Source organism: Engystomops pustulosus, chromosome 10, assembly GCF_040894005.1.
Source record: "Engystomops pustulosus chromosome 10, aEngPut4.maternal, whole genome shotgun sequence".
In the NCBI taxonomy this organism is placed as follows: Eukaryota; Metazoa; Chordata; class Amphibia; order Anura; family Leptodactylidae; genus Engystomops; species Engystomops pustulosus.
Window position 1 is genome coordinate 72,200,476 of NC_092420.1, and position 18,470 is coordinate 72,218,945.

General features: G+C 39.7%; 1 protein-coding gene across 1 annotated transcript; it reads left to right on the plus strand.

Moving 5' to 3' along the window:
- Positions 1-1,033: 1,033 nt before the first annotated feature.
- Positions 1,034-18,262, plus strand: LOC140105231 (ranaspumin-like). Its single transcript, XM_072129180.1, has 15 exons — positions 1,034-1,042; positions 2,140-2,172; positions 2,264-2,320; positions 3,259-3,315; positions 4,329-4,385; positions 8,796-8,861; positions 10,235-10,282; positions 10,552-10,596; positions 10,942-10,989; positions 11,963-12,007; positions 13,860-13,910; positions 14,629-14,697; positions 16,575-16,622; positions 17,019-17,098; positions 18,096-18,262. The coding sequence occupies exons 1-14, from the start codon at positions 1,034-1,036 to the stop codon at positions 17,058-17,060; spliced, it is 675 nt and encodes a 224-aa protein (XP_071985281.1). The 3' UTR covers positions 17,061-17,098; positions 18,096-18,262.
- The last annotated feature ends 208 nt before the right edge of the window (positions 18,263-18,470 follow it).

Here is an 18,470-nt window from a genome sequence, read left to right on the forward strand (position 1 = left end):
AAAGTTCTGATTTTTAAAAAGGAGTGATAGAGACAGGTTGGATTTATATCTGTGAAATGCAGTATATTTGTTAATAACATTGTATTAGAGAATGTGTTTTTTTGTTATCCAGTATATATTTAAGAATTTTGTCTTCATGGGAACACCCTTTTATATAGGATCCTGCTGCTGACATAATAGAGTGGCCAACCCCTTTAACTTTTAATTTGTGCTAAAAACATTCACCCAATTCAGAATTTTATAGTTTAAAATTAGGATATTAAAACCTTTCTCAAATGCATTTATCCTACATAAGTTTTCGATGAGGGAAAAATATGACAGATAGAAAACTAAAGGGTAAAATCTTCCTTATGCTTTATTAATGTTTACATTCAAAGCAGGATGTGAAATTTTGGCAAATGTTAAATGTTTTCTTAACTATGCTAATAAATGTGATTAAAATAATGGAGACATCAAAGCTGTAGGCATTTAGGATCATTTCCAATGTGGGCGGTGCCGTCATGTGATCTTAGTGATGTCACCTCATTTTATCCTATAAAAGAAGAGCAGTGTCTTGTACCATTCACACCTTCATCTCCTCAATCTCCAGAATGAAGATCATCATACTCTTTGCTCTGGCCGGTCTCAGCCTGGCTGTGGGTATGTAGATATAATACATTGTAATTTAGATGCTAATGTATTAATACAATCTATAGATCATACATACAGTAAATGTATATTCAGCTGACTTGTGTCTTTTGTATTTTTTTCTTTTTGCATAGAAAGATCATGTTATGTTACATCAGGAAGTAAACCAACAAATGCTCAGTGCTTGGAATTTGCTGTAAATGTAAGTTTGAATAAATACTAATGTATTTAACTTTTTTTAATAACAAAATGTATATTTAGGCCTCAATGACCAATATAAAATCTCAATATAGCTAAAGGTTATTTAAATCTAGACCCATAAAGCTGTTATTTTAAGGCCGTTTGTTCAAATGTCGGACAATAATTTTACCTTTAAATTTTTTGTGCAATTTTGCAGCCCATAGAAATGTTAACTGTAACTACAGCAGCAAAAAAGTAATAATAATAATAATAACCAAGGTCCAAAAATATTTATGTGACAGGGCAAAAGCAGATGCGGTCAAGGTAAAGCAGGCAAACATTACTAGAGGAAATCACAGGTTAATGTGCACATTACAAAGCTACTGGGGTCTAAACATAGACTTTCATCAGCTCAGCCTGTGCAAGTTTGCTATTAACTCTCTAATGACTTGTCCCGTTTTTGTTTCTGTGTTTTTGTTTATTGCTGCCCACCTTCAAAAATCCATATTTTACTTTAAATATCCATGTACAGAGCTGTGTGAGGGCTTGTTTTTATGTTAAACAATTGTACTTTCTAGTGGCTGGATAATAATATTCTATATCATTTAGTGAGAAAAAAAAATATAAAAATGTGGAAACTAGTGAAAAAAAACACATTTGCACAATTTTCTTGTGTGCTCTGTATATTTATGTATTTTAATTTTTATTCCAAATTATACTTTCTTCATATTCCTTGGTTGGTACAGTCACAGGAAATCCAAGTTTATGTAACTGTTAATGTTCCAATAGTTATCTTTTTGTACCAAAAAATTTTTTTTCGTTTTTCCATGTTCTATCACCAATGAATTTTTCATATTGCAGCATTTAGACAGGTCTCATTTCTTGCAGGACAAGATTATGTTTTTATTGCTGCCATTGTCCTTACTATACAACCTTTTAGTCACTTTGTTTGAGTTGCAAATTAGCAATAAAGTGGCGGTTCAGAGATTTGGCTGCTATTTTCTGGTACAGGCTTCACTGTTGGGTAGACACATTTTCTATTTTTAAAGAGCAGGATTTTGGGGGCACAGGGATATCTAACATTTTTATGATTTCACTTGTTTATTGTTTTATATATGTTCTAGTAAAAGAAAAGGGATTTAAATTTTTAGATTCTTGTAATTTTTTTTGATTTTTAAAAACTTTTCTTTTACTATTTGTCCCCCAACTGTGCATTGAACCTTAGGGTTTTAATCACTTCTGCCATATAATGCAATACTGAAGTATATGACAGTTATATGACTGAGGTCTAAGCAACTGTCTCTGGCAGGTTATGGTCAGGATAAATGACAGGCCTGGGAGTCCAGCATAGACATAGCTGTCATAGTAACTGATGGCGACTCCCCCAATCTTAACCAAGGTTATGTAGTTCTGATCTACATTGACTAATATATTTCTATTGTCTCTTCTTATCTAGCATGCTCCAGCTTTCACTGTAAATCTTGCAATTTTTGTGTGTAGCTACAAAGGAAAGGTAAGTAAATTATATTTGCCAATATTTAATATCAATAAAGAATGTGTTACCGTATATACTCGAGTATAAGCCGACCCGAGTATAAGCCGAGACACCTAATTTTACCACCAAAACTGGGAAAAACTACTGACTCGAGTATAAGCCGAGGGTGGGAAATGCATTGGTCAAACCCCCCAGTAGTATACAGCCTGCCAGCCCCCAGTAGTATACAGCCTGCCAGCCCCCATGTAGTATTTAGCAGCCCTAGTAGTATACAGCAGCCCCTAGTAGTATACAGCAGCCCATAGTAGTGTACAGCAGCCCCTAGTAGTATACAGCAAGCCCCTAGTAGTATACAGCAATCCCCTAGTAGTATGCAGCAAGCCCCTAGTAGTATACAGCAAGCCCCTAGTAGTATACAGCAAGCCCCTAGTAGTATACAGCCTGCCTGCCCCCACGGGCCTTAAAAAAAAAAACTTATATACTCACCCTCCGATGTCAGCGCGGCTCCCCGATGTCGGCGCAACTTACCGATGTCCCCGATGTCAGCGTGTCCCGTCTTCTTTCTTCTCCGCGGCTCCTCTTCTCTCTTCTATCTTCCGGCATGGACGCGGCCATGTTTTCTTCTAGCATGCGCATACTATGACGCGGCCGCTGCTGACGTCATAGTATGCGCGGCCACTAAGAAAACATGGGCGCGTCCATGACAGAAGAAAGAAGAGAGAAGAGGAGCCGCGGAGAAGAAAGAAGACGCAACGCGCTGACATCGGAGGGTGAGTATTTAAGTTTATTTTTTTTAAGTGGGTAATTTTTTTTTTTGTTATAGACTCGTGTATAAGTCGAGGGGACATTTTACAGCACATTTTTTGTGCTGAAAAACTCGCCTTATACGCAAGTATATACGGTAGTTAAATGTATAATTGTACATATATTTATTTTTCGTAATTGTTTACCCACAGATCACACGAAATGAAGAGAAATTTAGGGCAGCTACGAAAGAACTTATACTCATACTGGTAAGATATGACATTGCTATTGTTTAAGAACATGTGCTGTAAATATATATATATATAGTCGTACAATTACACTAGATTACTTACATAGCGAGAGAGGGGAAACATTTGTCAGGTTCCAATGGACACTGATAGACATTTCTGCAGTAGAACCTTGTGGGGCAGATTTATCAAACTGTCTAAAAGTAAGAATGTTCTTAGTTGCCCATGGCAACCAATTAAAGCTCCCCTTTAAAATAGTCATGAGCACTGGTAAAATGAAAGCTGAACTGTTATTGGTTTTAAGAACATTCTTACTTTTATACAGCTTGATAAATCTGCCCCTACGTTTCTAATGTTTTTGGTGGCTTATGCAGTGAAGCATCTCAATTATTGTTGCAGCACTGTATGTATTTCTTATCATTTGTAACCTTCAAAAGTATATTACTGCCGTTACAGGATATAAGTAAGGAACGGCGCTAAATTCTGTTGAAAAGATTTGTAGAGAAGTGTCTGGAAGTCCTATCTCAATTTTCCGTTCCCCTCAAACAGTAGTGTCATGATATTTATCAGCTACTGACAGGACAGGACAGACCATGGGATGCTATAGGATTAGGATGGTTTCCTATTTCCCATTATAGATGTTGTTTAGTGAATGTAATATCTCCCAGTTATAATTTATTAGGGTATAATTTGCTTACTAAAAGGAATTTATGATTATTAGTTAGAAACTTACTATACAGTATATCCAAGTGTAACAGTTCCAGTAATCCCTGACTGAACCATATTTCATTGATTTTAATTTTTATTGTTGTATTTATCACAGTGCAGGGTCATAGTGATACAAGATAAGGATGGCGATGACATTATAGAATACCTGACACTGGAATAAAAAAGTGCCCTAAAAAACTATTCTGAATCTTGTTCTACATAGTTTACTTTTAGAACATGATAAATGATGTTATATGACATAGAACATATTGTTTGTAGCTGATGACCTAAATAAAAGGTTCTCTTTTCTTCTAATCTCTTACTAGAAATGTGCCGGTTGTGCTTTGGATGTAATTCTTAATATTCATGAAGATCAGACATTAGTAAGTAAAGAACTGCATTAACACCTCATTCTAAATGAAGTGAAAAATATGGATATGAATGGACTAGCTTCCCGGAAACCAAATAATTGGAAAGCCAACAGAACAGATATTAAATGAGGTCAATTGCCATCAAAACATTAAGAATGAAGAATTGGTGTACAGGCCTGACATCTGCTCCCAGGGGCGGACTGGCCATTGAACCCACCGGGGCTGTTCCCGGTGGGCCGACAGGTCCGGGGCTGATCTGGGGCCGGTCTGAGGCTGGTCGGGCCGACCGCGGGTGAGGCACCACACTAGCAGGCAGCGCAGCGCTGGTGCTAGGCGGCTGCAGTGCCGGGCCTACAAGTGTCCACAGTACACTGACACTGTGACGTCACTGCTCTAAGGCAGGCCGCTTCACACGCTGCTGCTGTACAGCACAGGATCGTCAGCGGAGTGCGGAGCATGAAGCAGTCCCCACTGGCAGGCACAGACCTCATCCTACCCCTGTGCTGCGCACCAAGAGCAGAGTGGGAGCTTGTGCCAGTGTCAGCTAGGACTCAATGCACCGCTACAGGGGCCATGCACAGGCTTTGAGCTCAGCAGGATTGTGCTGCTCCTGCTGTGATTGGTGGTGAGGAGAGAGGGGTGTGCTTACAGCTGGCCCCGCCCCCACACCGGAGTAGCTGAGAGTAGGGAACTACAGCCCTGGAGGAGCAGAGCGGGGGAATCAGAAGAAGTTCAGACCGGAAGTAGTGGGCGGAGCTAAGAATAAGAGCCAGCACATGAGTGACACCTGGAAAGGTAAAACCAAAGAGGGTTCACATGGGTCAGGAGTTGTTAGGAGAGGGGTCAGGTGTGAGGGGATGATTCAGGTGGTGTTAGGAGACGGGTCAGGTGTGAGGAGATGGTTCAGGAGGGGTCAGGTGTGAGGGGATGGTTCAGGAGGTGTTAGGAGAGGGGTCAGGTGTGAGGGGGTGATGCAGGAGGTGTTAGGAGAGGGGTCAGGTGTGAGGGGGTGATGCAGGAGGTGTTAGGAGAGGGGTCAGGTGTGAGGAGATGGTTCAGGAGGGGTCAGGTGTGAGGGGATGGTTCAGGAGGTGTTAGGAGAGGGGTCAGGTGTGAGGGGGTGATGCAGGAGGTGTTAGGAGAGGGGTCAGGTGTGAGGGGGTGATGCAGGAGGTGTTAGGAGAGGGGTCAGGTGTGAGGGGGTGATGCAGGAGGTGTTAGGAGAGGGGTCAGGTGTGAGGAGATGGTTCAGGAGGGGTCAGGTGTGAGGGGATGGTTCAGGAGGTGTTAGGAGAGGGGTCAGGTGTGAGGGGGTGATGCAGGAGGTGTTAGGAGAGGGGTCAGGTGTGAGGGGATGGTTCAGGAGGTGTTAGGAGAGGGGTCAGGTGTGAGGAGATGGTTCAGGAGGTGTTAGGAGAGGGGTCAGGTGTTAGGAGAGGGGTCAGGTGTGAGGAGATGGTTCAGGAGGGGTCAGGTGTGAGGGGATGGTTCAGGAGGTGTTAGGAGAGGGGTCCGGTGTGAGGAGATTGTTCAGGAGGTGTTAGGAGAGGGGTCAGGTGTGAGGAGATGGTTCAGGTGGTGTTAGGAGAGGGGTCAGGTGTGAGGGGATGGTTCAGGAGGTGTTAGGAGAGGGGTCAGGTGTGAGGGGGTGATGCAGGAGGTGTTAGGAGAGGGGTCCGGTGTGAGGAGATTGTTCAGGAGGTGTTAGGAGAGGGGTCAGGTGTGAGGAGATGGTTCAGGAGGTGTTAGGAGAGGGGTCAGGTGTGAGGAGAGGGGTCAGGTGTGAGGAGATTGTTCAGGAGGTGTTAGGAGAGGGGTCAGGTGTGAGGAGAGGGTTCAGGAGGTGTTAGGAGAGGGGTCAGGTGTGAGGAGATGGTTCAGGTGGTGTTAGGAGAGGGGTCAGGTGTGAGGAGATGGTTCAGGAGGTGTTAGGAGAGGGGTCAGGTGTGAGGGGATGGTTCAGGAGGTGTTAGGAGAGGGGTCAGGTGTGAGGAGATGGTTCAGGAGGTGTTAGGAGAGGGGTCAGGTGTGAGGGGATGGTTCAGGAGGGGTCAGGTGTGAGGGGATGGTTCAGAAGGTATTAGGAGAGGGGTCAGGTGTGAAGAGATGGTTCAGGAGGGGTCAGGTGTGAGGGGATGGTTCAGAAGGTATTAGGAGAGGGGTCAGGTGTGAAGAGATGGTTCAGGAGGTGTTAGGAGAGGGGTCAGGTGTGAGGGGATGGTTCAGGAGGTGTTAGGAGAGGGGTCAGGTGTGAGGAGAGGGGTCAGGTGTGAGGAGATTGTTCAGGAGGTGTTAGGAGAGGGGTCAGGTGTGAGGAGATGGTTCAGGAGGTGTTAGGAGAGGGGTCAGGTGTGAGGAGATTGTTCAAGAGGTGTTAGGAGAGGGGTCAGGTGTGAGGGGATGGTTCAAGAGGTGTTAGGAGAGGGGTCAGGTGTGAGGAGATTGTTCAAGAGGTGTTAGGAGAGGGGTCAGGTGTGAGGAGATGGTTCAGGTGGTGTTAGGAGAGGGGTCAGGTGTGAGGAGATTGTTCAGGAGGTGTTAGGAGAGGGGTCAGGTGTGAGGGGGTGGTTCAGGAGGTGTTAGGAGAGGGGTCAGGTGTGAGGGGATGGTTCAGGAGGTGTTAGGAGAGGGGTCAGGTGTGAGGAGATTGTTCAGGATGTGTTAGGAGAGGGGTCAGGTGTGAGCGGATGGTTCAGAAGGTGTTAGGAGAGGGGTCAGGTGTGAGCAAAGGGGTGAGCAGTGGGGCCAGCAGGTGTTAGAGGTGTGATCAGATGGGTCAGTAGTAAGGCTTTCTGCACAAATTGTGGATTCCCTGCAGATATTAGACACAGATTTCGGTGTGGAAAATCTGCAGCGTAATATAGTAGGAGTAAAGTGAATGTCATTTTGAAAAAGTAATGTAGATGATGCGTTCTTTCCTGTATGTTCTCACAGATTTATGCATGAAATTTGCATGAAAGACGTGTGGATAGGGCCTAACTTTTGTTCATGAAAAAAACCCTTTAAGGTGTGGGATCTGTTCCCTATTTGGTTCTATGGGTGTGCTAAAAATCACAGTCTATACTCTTGTATTTATGGCGCACCCATAGACTCTCCATTCTGCACAACATAGAGTAGGGGAAAAGTGGGGGCTCTCTTTTTCATGATAGGTACAGGGCCTTCCTCTGGTCCTGTGGAAAGATTACATGTGCATGAGGATACTCCATTAATTGTTGGGGCACTAAAATGGGGGTAGAGCTTGTAGGTTAGAGTACAATACTGAGAATTTGGTAGTTATACATTGGGGCCCGTGCCCCGAATCTTTTACAAAGCTAGCAAAGCCCCTGGGCTTGGGACTGATGGGCACTTGCACTGTACAGATTATGAGTATATTCTAACCCCTAGTTACAGACGGACCCCTCTGCCCCCTGTCACCTCTGCTGACCTCTCTGGATGTTACTATAGTCCCAGGCTGCAATGATCAGCTGTAAGGTGTCTGTAATGAAGCTTTATTAATCATCCTTGGTCCCATTACAGCAAAAAATTTTGAAACTACAATTGTCACTGGGGCCAAAAAAATTTTTTGGTCTCGATATACAATTATAAAATATACAGTTTTGACTTACATACAAATTCAACTTAAGAACAAACCTAAAGAACCTATCCTGTATGTAAACCGGGGACTGCCTGTATCTCATTAAGGCAATGATGTCTAATCCATGATGTTGTCATCCAGTTTTTATCACAACTTTACTTACTGCTATTTTGCTAATCATCCACCAATTACTTATTGACCCCGCCCACCCATGTCGACCACGCACAGCTAGACTGGCCCCGCCTAAAATATAGGGCCACTTTAAAAAAAATTTCCAGGGCCACTTTTTTTTCCCAGTCCGCCCCTGTCTGCTCCAACTACTTATATATATGGCTGTGGGAGATGTTGCTTACAACTTCAACACTTTCTGCATTATTAGAACACAGACTATAGAGCAGGGGCCATAATAGTCAATGGTGGGTCCCCATTAGGACATTCTGGGTGCATCACCACCCAAACCACCTATCAATTCTACAGCCTATTGTTTCCTAGAAGTGGCTTGTACCTGCACCCCCTGCATGGTAGTAGGCTAAGGGGCTAGAAGAAAGGAAGGACTTGGGAGTCACTGTAAATTGATACTATTATTCTTCTGGGATGTGACAATTGGGATAAATGATCCCTTCTTTCTGGATTACCCATCCACTTATCTTCATAGGAAATGTAAGTGGCTGCTTATATATGTTACATGTTTATATACAGTCACACATATACAGTCACACAGATGATTTAAAATGTACATTTAATATATTTTACCTTTTAATTTAAGCTTCGGAGGATATACTTCTATGAAATTTAAAAGTAATGGATAAAACCATGTTTCTACTGTGTTAAATGTATTTCCCCTACAGGAGGAAGCGTTAGCAGCAGCTGGAAAGACTCTGGAGGATGTGGCTCGTGAGTTGTTCGAATTGCTTGTAAGTTATTCCTTTAAATGTGATTGCACAGCACGGCCCTTACTGGGGGATTCAGATATAGAATTTGTATTTCTATGGAATGTAAACTATGAAGGTGGATACATTTTATAGTTTTCCACAATGTTGATCAGTGTGGAATTAGATCAATTGATAGCTACAAAAACTTCCAAAATAATAAGATATATAGTTTTTCATATTTTTACACTTGACTGTAAAGAAATTCTTATTAGATCCAGATTAATTCATAGATTGATAGAAATGTATTGGATAACGCACAATCAAGGTTACAGTTACATGACTATAACCTTGGTGTAGTCCTCGGCCTACATACAAGACTCCATTCACATTTCAAGCAATTAGACTTTTTGACTGCTTTCCCATTTTTTTGATGGATTAATTTTTGACAGATTTATTCTTAAAGTCAGTGGTAAAAACTGAAAGCAGCTTTCTGATAGGAGACTGTTTTGTAATCTGAAAGTAAAGCACATGAGGCAGAGATACAAATGAAAGAGTTTAGTTTTCATAAAAAAATAGATCATTCAAGTCCTGAAGTTTTCCAAAAATGTGAACAAACGCTGAAACATCTGATGGCCTTAGGACTGGTTTTACTGGTGTGTGGGTGGCAGTCTGCCAAAACGCTCTAGGATAAAAGGGAACAGCAGCGAATTATGCTGAAACTCAACCTGCACACAACATATTCCCTGATCATTAGTCAGACCGCTCCAGGATATGTTAGATTGCAGGTAGGTTTCTCTGGTATCGCTGTAACTTGCTGGCGTTATGGAATAGGTTGCTTGTCATAAGATAATACAAAAGGTTCAAAAGCTACTACCAGCCTGTTATCCAGGACAATGACAGGAGGACAGGAGATTGTTCCACTCTCTGTTTGGTATAATGCTGAACCTCCAGAGTATAAGATGACATCAATGTGATGCGGGCACTGTCCTGTATATTGTGTTGGTGGAGGTTTCTGAGCATCAATCTCATGGCTGGGTCAGCACAATGGTGTCACCTTAAAAGTAGTAAAAGTAGCAGCACCATGGTATTTATTCAGACCATCTGCTTTGTTTTCCAATACTTATTTGTTCCAATTTGGATTTTATTGAAAATTTCACAATACTGGAAGAGGCTATAGCTGATATCTACCTGACCAGATGTAATTCTGTCCCCAAGACTTGTCCCCAAAACTTTAAGTTTTGAATAAATCTTGTTAAAGTTCTTAAAATACTTCCAGAAAAAACTACTGATACTTCCTATTATAATTTCTATGTAATATATATTTTTAAGACCAGGTATAATAACAGACTTACAACTTTTCTATGTAGAAAATGTAAATATAGAAAATCCTCATCATCATCATTGTATTTTTCCAGGACACACTAAAACTGAGTGAAGGTGCAACACAAATACTATGTGCGCTGGTAAGTTTACCATTATGTGTTATAGATCTCTCAGAGATTTATTTACACCATATTGTATGGCAGCTTAAAGTGTAAGAGACTGTGTAACCATTTAATTATTTGATTGATTATCTCTTTTTAATATAACAGTGGTGTTTAATATTATTATGAACTTTATTCTAATAATCTCTCTGGTAATGTGACACATATGGACATGTGTTAACAGAACAAATGATTATATCTGCAGAATTCATGATTTCTGATAAAATTATTTATATTTATAATTACAGGCAGATGATGCTTTGCTATCAACCTGTTTGGCAAAGGCCCTGACGGTATCACCAATTTATACTTACATATTTGTAGATAGAAAATGAAATAAGGTCTAAAAGGTTTAGTCAATTAACATTATTAATGGGAAAGTTTAGTAGAAATAAATGTAATCGGATTATCTATTGTAATTCTCTACTCTTTGAATACACACACATAAACACTAATGTTATATATATGGAGGGGGAGCAGTGGATCAGTCGTGGTATTATTACAGTAACTTACACATATCACACAGAATTATCTTTTTTGCAGATTGATGGATATTATTTAAAATTGGACTGAAATAAATCTCTAGATCACATGACTTTAATAGCAACTACAACTTACTTGTATATTCTTTATTTTAGAAAAATGTGTCTCCATTGCCCGACAACCTAAAGGCCTTCATTTGTAAGGTAAAAATATAAATTTTAATGTAATGATAATTTTAATGTAATGATAAAAAAAGTTTGGCTTTGGTCAGACTTTGGTCAGACTTGGTTTATCTAGATATAAAAGTCCTATAGTCACAGCCTGGATATCTACAGAAATGTTACTTGTGGGTATAGAACGCTCAGGAGTAGGAAGTTGTTATAGAAGTCTGATATTCACAGCCATTTGGGGATGAGGCCACTAATGGGAGGATGGAATCAGTGTGACACATGGAAAGGTCTGTTCTTCCTCTTTTCTGTGGAAGTGACAGATCTGATCCCCCTGCACTGGTTTTCTCTTTAATAACTAAAAGATATCAAATATTTATATGATTGCATTTATTAGTGGTAAAAAAACATGTAATTTTAATGTACTGCTGAGAGCTTAATTCAATCAGAATTATTACTTTGTGAACTTTACAGATGTTTTACATGCACTAGGTCTGGTAATTATACATGATTCTATAGTATAGGTTATATATATTTTAATATACAGTTTGTCGTGAACAACCAATTGTCACAGACACCACCACATTCTGGCTGCTGAGACCCCCAGGCTATCTGCTTTAGAAGTTGTTAGAGGGGGTTTTCTATCCATTGTATGTAGGGCATATACAGAGGAAATGTCATAAATACATCATTGGAGCTTATTGTCCCCTTCCTGCGGCCGGGCTAATCGGAGAGCTTTCACCACATTTGCCTTCTCTCACCATTCAGACCTATGGCAGCGCTGAAAATAACTCGAATAGACTCGAATAGACTTGAATAGAGAGTGGCCACATATATATGGCAAACCTATATACTTTGTTCCTTATGCATGCCAAACTTTACAGCTGTACCAAGGGAGTCAAGGACCCGCACCTATGGAAAGGTCATGAATACACAAGATAGGAAAATCCCTTTAATTTATTAGAGATTATAGGAAATTCCCATGTAACTTGCTGTGTTTGCTTTCTAGGGAGATCGAAATGCAGTAACTGCAAAAGACGTTGTGCAGCTCTTGGTAAGTTTTAAAACTTCTAATTGACTGTAATGAGTAGAGACCTAGTCACACAAAACGGATGTGTCCATATACAGACACTAATTCATCTAGATACTGATCTCATTGGAAATAGAATAGTCAGATACCTTTACACATACAAGAACCATCTCTGCCTATGTGCTTTATACATGTGAATCTTATTCTTATCATTCTGTACACCAAAACTTAGTACAGAAAATGCAATGATAAATATCCCCTGTATAGCTCTGAAGGATAGAACAGACTGCTACATCCACTACTATGGGCTTCCAAGGGACACAAACCCTTCATCATTAAGAAAAAAAACTTAACTCACCTTCAGCTTCTTCTCCCCCGCCCTGCGGCTCCATTTTCTCCTCTTTCTGCCTGGGCACATACACTATGATGCGGAGGTGTCATTAATAGTGTGGGAGAAATCTCTGGTGTGGACATTTATGTAAAGGGGCATCTGTTGAGGACATTTTATGAAAGGAGTGCATCTGCTGTGGAAATGTTATTCTAGGGGGGCATCTGTTGTGGACATTTATGTACAGGCGGTCCCCTACTTAAGACACTCGACTTACATACGACCCCTAGTTACAAACGGACCTCTGGATATTGGTAATTTATTGTACTTTAGTCCTAGGCTACAATGATCAGCTGTAACAGTTATCACAGGTGTCTGTAATGAAGCTTTAGTGCTAATATTGATTCTTATGACAACCCAACATTTTTAAAATCCAATTGTCACAGAGACCAAAAAAGTTCTGGCTGGGATTACAATGATAAAATATACAGTTCCGACTTACATTCAAACTCAACTTAAGAACAAACCTACAGACCCTATCTTGTATGTAACCCGGGGACTGCCTGTAAATGGAAATCTGCTGCAGATACTTATGTATAAGAGGGCTCTGCTGTGGACATTTCATTAAAGGGGGCCCTGCTGAGGACATAACATTAAATGGGGCTCTGTTGTGGACATTACATCAAAGGGGGGCTTTACTGCTGATATTTCATTAATGTGGAGCTCTGTTTCCTACTCTAGGGCTTATTCTTGAGTCAATACCTATTTTTTCTAAAATTGGGAGCCTTGGCTTATATGCAGTCTTGGATATCTGGTTGTGATGGTTTCCTGCAGTTATGGAATGAGATTGGCTTTACTTAAAAGATGGGTTTTAAGTGCTTGTTTGAAGTTTATCATGAAATTACTTTTAGGAACAGTACGAGATTAACCATATAGATGAGTACCTAAGTCCTAACATCTGGGCACATGTTAGTTTAGATACCTAGGGGCCCTAGTCTTGTGAACAGCCCTGGGCCCATGGGACCCTTAATCCTCCACTTATATCTAGCATTGGTTGAACTCAATTAAACATTTACCCCTATTGGTGGCTCCAGTAAAATGATATGAATGTATGTTGAGATGTGTATGGAGGAAATGAAACCCTGGACAACCTTCTCGCCCAGCCCCATACCAGCTGCATGTTCTGCCTTTATGCTTACTCAAACTCTGTCATCGATAATCCTTCATTTTTCCAGATATGACACATACATCATACAATAGAACGGCTATATAATGCACAGTTATTGGAATCAAGTAGGAGAGAGAAAGCTATGGGTAGTTGTAGTTATTTCTTTACACTTGAAAACCTGAATCACAAGATCAAAATTGTTAGGCAAACTTATGGAAAAAAATGCCATGGATAACTAGATCAGTGACATCATTTTTAGCTATATAGACTATATTCCTAGGTGAGCACTGGCTGATTATTGCTGTCATATTATTAAGTTGCTTCTATCGCTTCTAATACAAGAAGGTAACACAAGTTTTATTGTCTTTATTTCTCATTAGAAAAACGCTGCTTGCTTTGGGGACGATGCACTTGGCACTGGTGATACAGTGGTAAGAAATCTTGCTCTTATTAGTATATCTTAAAATCATTCCATTAGTCCAAATCATTCAGATGAGTCTTTGTGATACTGTGGGCTTGGTGTTCATACACTATAACAAAGCAGAAGAACAGAATCCTCAAAGGGAGCTGTAAAGGTCGCCCAAAACTGTAACATGTGGATATTTTCATATACAATATCTACACAAAGGGGCAGATTTACTTACCCGGCCCATTCGCGATCCAGCGGCGCGTTCTGTGCGGTGGATTCGGGTCTTCTGGCGATTCACTAAGGCAGCTCCTCCGACGTCCACCAGATGTCGCTGCTGCGCTGAAGTTCCCCGAGGAACGCCAGAATGCACCATTCTATAACTGGTGAAGGTAAGAGCATGTCCAGCAACACTTTTTTTTTTTTTTAAATGCGGCGGTTTTTCTGAATTCCTTCGGGTTATCGTTCGGCCACACCCCCTGATTTCCGTTGCGTGCATGCCGGCGCTGATGCGCCACAATCCGATCGCGTGCACCAAAAACCCGGGGCAATACAGGGAAAATACGCTCAAATCGGAAATATTCGGGTAACACGTTGGGAAAACATGAATCGGGCCCTTAGTAAATGACCCCCAAAGTGTTAGTTTCCTCAGTACAATAAAGAAAGGTTTCTACAGTCTGATAAAGATAATACAGTAAGATCACTTGTATAACTAACACATTTACATGACAAATGTATTACAGGAAGAATTAGTCACAAAGCTTGGAGAAAGTCTAGAAGGTTTAGTGCAGAAGGTCCTTGATTTACTTCAGGTAAGTTTCTTTTTAGATTTTGAAAATATTTGTGTAATTATTGTATTGTTATAGTCTAATAAGATGTAATTATAACCCCCCATCTGTGAAATATTGGTGAGAATCACAAATCTACAACATTTATAGTTATAGTACATGTTATTATTCATTCACTTCTCTATTCATTTCACAATTCCCAACTGATTTAGAAGGAAGGAAGGAAGAATCTACTTTTGAGTACAGGCAGTCCCCTACTTAAGAACACCCAACTTACTTTACTGTACTTTAGCCTTAGGCTACAATAAACAGCTATAACAGTTATCAAAGGTGCCTGCAGTTAAGCTTTATTGTTAATCCTGGTTCTTATGATAACCCAAAAGTTTTAAAATCCAATTCTCACAGAGACCAAAAAAAATTTTGGGCGGAGTTACAATGATAAAATATACAGTTCCGACTTACATACAAATTCAACTTAAGAACAAACCTAAAGAACCTATCTTGTATGTAACCCAGGGACTGTCTGTAATGCGGGCAATTTGAAAGGAAATGTTCTATAGGACAGCAAAGCACTTTGAGATAATGTACAGAATAGATAATACTGGTGTACAGATCTAAGAATACAACTAGCACCAGGTTAAAATAATAATAGCAAGTGAATATACAGTAAAGTATTAGTATTTTTCCACTACCAATAGTTTATGGTTTTGTCGAGATCTGAAATTTACTTTTGGGATCCAGATTCCTATGTGGAGCTTGTTACTTGTCCACAGATTTACTACTGACTCCTAGAACAAGAGGCTGCAGCACAGTAATAATGAAAGAGCGAACAATCAGAGGTTTCTACATCGTTCCATCATTTATGGTTTAACCTCACAATAATATACTTGCAGAAGGTCACATTTACATACTGAACATATTACCTTGTAGGTGAGGTGCCTAAGTCTTACTTAGGAAAAACTGGTTTCAAACACAAGAAAGGCCTGCTTATGGCACTGGACATTTATCCAACTAGAACTTTGAAGCAAGATTATGTTTTCTTTTTTCTTTCTTACAATACAATGATTCTACTTCTTCTGAGATATACTCCTCTACATCTCTTGCCCATTTATTTTCTACCTTACAATTACAGTTATTCTCGTCCCCAGATGTCAAATTCATTCTAATGTTTATAATCGAAGGGTTTCCTCCCACTGAGTCAAATATTTTCCCAAAAAGTTCACAGTTACCTTTTCCTATCCTCTTCAAAAATCCTTTATCCATTAATGATCTGTAAATAATACAAAACATTCTGAGTCCCTTAAACCAAACTCACTCTTTACCTGGTCAAATAACTTCAATTACTTTCCCTTCATATCTATTATATCTCCAAGCCCATAGACTCCTTTCTTCTCCCAATTGGAAAGCCATCCCTGCTGTCCTTTTCATTTACCCATATAAAATAAGTCTCTTAGTAACAAAAATTCTGAAATATCCATTGGTAACTGGAATTTTTTTTCTAATAAGCCTCCAGACCACACTGGTATCTCTTAAAAGTATTGATGCTTTTCCTGGTATCTTTAAATTGGAATTATTTTCATGCACAAATCTTCCCAAAGTTAAAGAGGAAGCCAGAGTTTCCCCTCTAGTAGTAAGATTGTCTTAAGCACAAAAACTGTTGCAAAAGTGCAAATGCACCAAAAAAGTTTCAACTAAACAAAAAGAAGCCAAGCCAAATAAAAGATACATGTGTCCCCATAAGTTTATATATTGTCTAGAAGCTGACAGAATCTCATTTAGATTTCACCAATTTAGGAATTTATTAAATACTGCACAACAATATTATTAGATTTCAGTAAATTTGCCTTTAGTAAAATCATATAAAAAACAGCAACTATTAAAAACTTTTTATGTTATTTCAGGCACTTATCGGACCATCTGGGGTTTTGTATGATTTGGCATGTAAATTGGTAAGTGCACATGTATGATTGTCCTATAAATGGGATGAGGCTGGAGATAACACATTCAGGTCTTTAGGGTTTTTGTATCTGCTCTATGCAGATAGGAGGTGTAAATAAAATGTACCATCAAAGTGTATTCCGGTCACAACCACATATCTTCTCTTATAATCCCATAGGTGATGTAAATAGGGTGACTGTATATTTCACATCAGGATAATAATAATATCCTGCTGCAGGTCCCATTATACACAACCAGGAGTTCCACTAACATTTCTGCAGGTTTTTGTGGCGGTCAAGCTGCAGCTCGAGTCATGGAATCAGTGTTGATTTCTGTTTCTATGTTTTTAAACGTATATTTTGCTTCGCTATTACCTAATAATAACCAAATGATTCCCTTTTATTTAGATAAAGCTTCCAGATGTTGGTCTTGGTGGTATGATTGGCTGAGGTCTTGTTTCATTCAAAAACTAATCCCAACTTATCCGGTAAACTGTGCAAAATCTCATAACATTATCATTTCTTTTATATATATTTATGTTTCATTGGTAATAGTGACCATTTGGAGGATACATTTCCTTACATATTCACCTTGCTCTGTAGTATTGTGCCTCAGTGTTACTAGGGACCTCTGTACATATATGGTAGAGCATACATTATATTAATCACACAGAGCTTATTAGATGGGGAAACAATGCAATATATACACAATTTATGGAAGTATTTGGCTAGTGAAATTTTTTTTTATAAATTTCCCTCTGTACACATATGGATTTGGAACAATGTCATCCAGATGTGATTGGGCAGTATTCACTCTTATTCCACATGAATGACTTTCTTGTCTGTGTGCTATCCCTTTTTTTGCAGATAGTACACTGACACATTTATTTCAATAGCCGCATGCACACAACTGGGTGTAGTCTGTAGAAAACTCAGAGTAGGTCCTATTCCTGCCCATGTTTACAACCCGAGCTGTCCCATAGAAGACTATGAAAAAAATACAGACACCACCCGGGAGACACTCAGGAGTCATTTGATGCAGCTCATATGTGCAGATCACTTACTAGGTAACACAGTTATGTGACTCTTCTAGAGAATCAGATACGAGTAACACACAAACCTTTCCTGCTGACATACGGCTCGGCAATGGATTACACACTGATGATATTTGAAGCACAAAAATAGATCACATATCTGTTATTCGTGGCCAGAGATCAGCACATGTTCACCTGCAGGGAGCCGATACCTGAGATTTAAGAGATTTAGAAAGCAGAACGCAATCCTTTATATATCCGTGTTTTACACAATCCCTTCTCTTCCATCATTATCTCTCCTCCAAAATGTTTCACTAGTAAAGTAACCCTGCACCCAGACTTTATTATATCACTGGAGGTACAACTACTGTATTCTCCAAAAAAGGTTAAAGCTGTTTATATCATGTTAGATTTTACTTCATTATTTATCCTACATATCTATTTTTTTTAGGGACATTGGACCAAGAAAGTAGAAGAGATGAGAGCAAGCAATAAAAAAAGAATAAAAAATATAAAATCTTATGATTAATCCTTTTGATTTCCTTGATGATCAACCAATCTGTTTCTTATACATCTAATGTTTCATCCAATCAATAAATCTTTCTTCTAATCAATCCACTTGTGTTGTTTTATTTAGTTGTACGGAGATTTCTTGATTCCACCAGAGGAATAATTCTGTGGTTTGTCCTCAGTAACTCGTGTATACTAGAAAGAAGGCCAAGAGTAGAGGTTATAGGGTAACTCTGCTTTATATTAGATGTTATCATGTGTTTTCTCACCATTGGTAGTAATACTTAGCACATAACTACTCTGTAGGCTCAGTAAT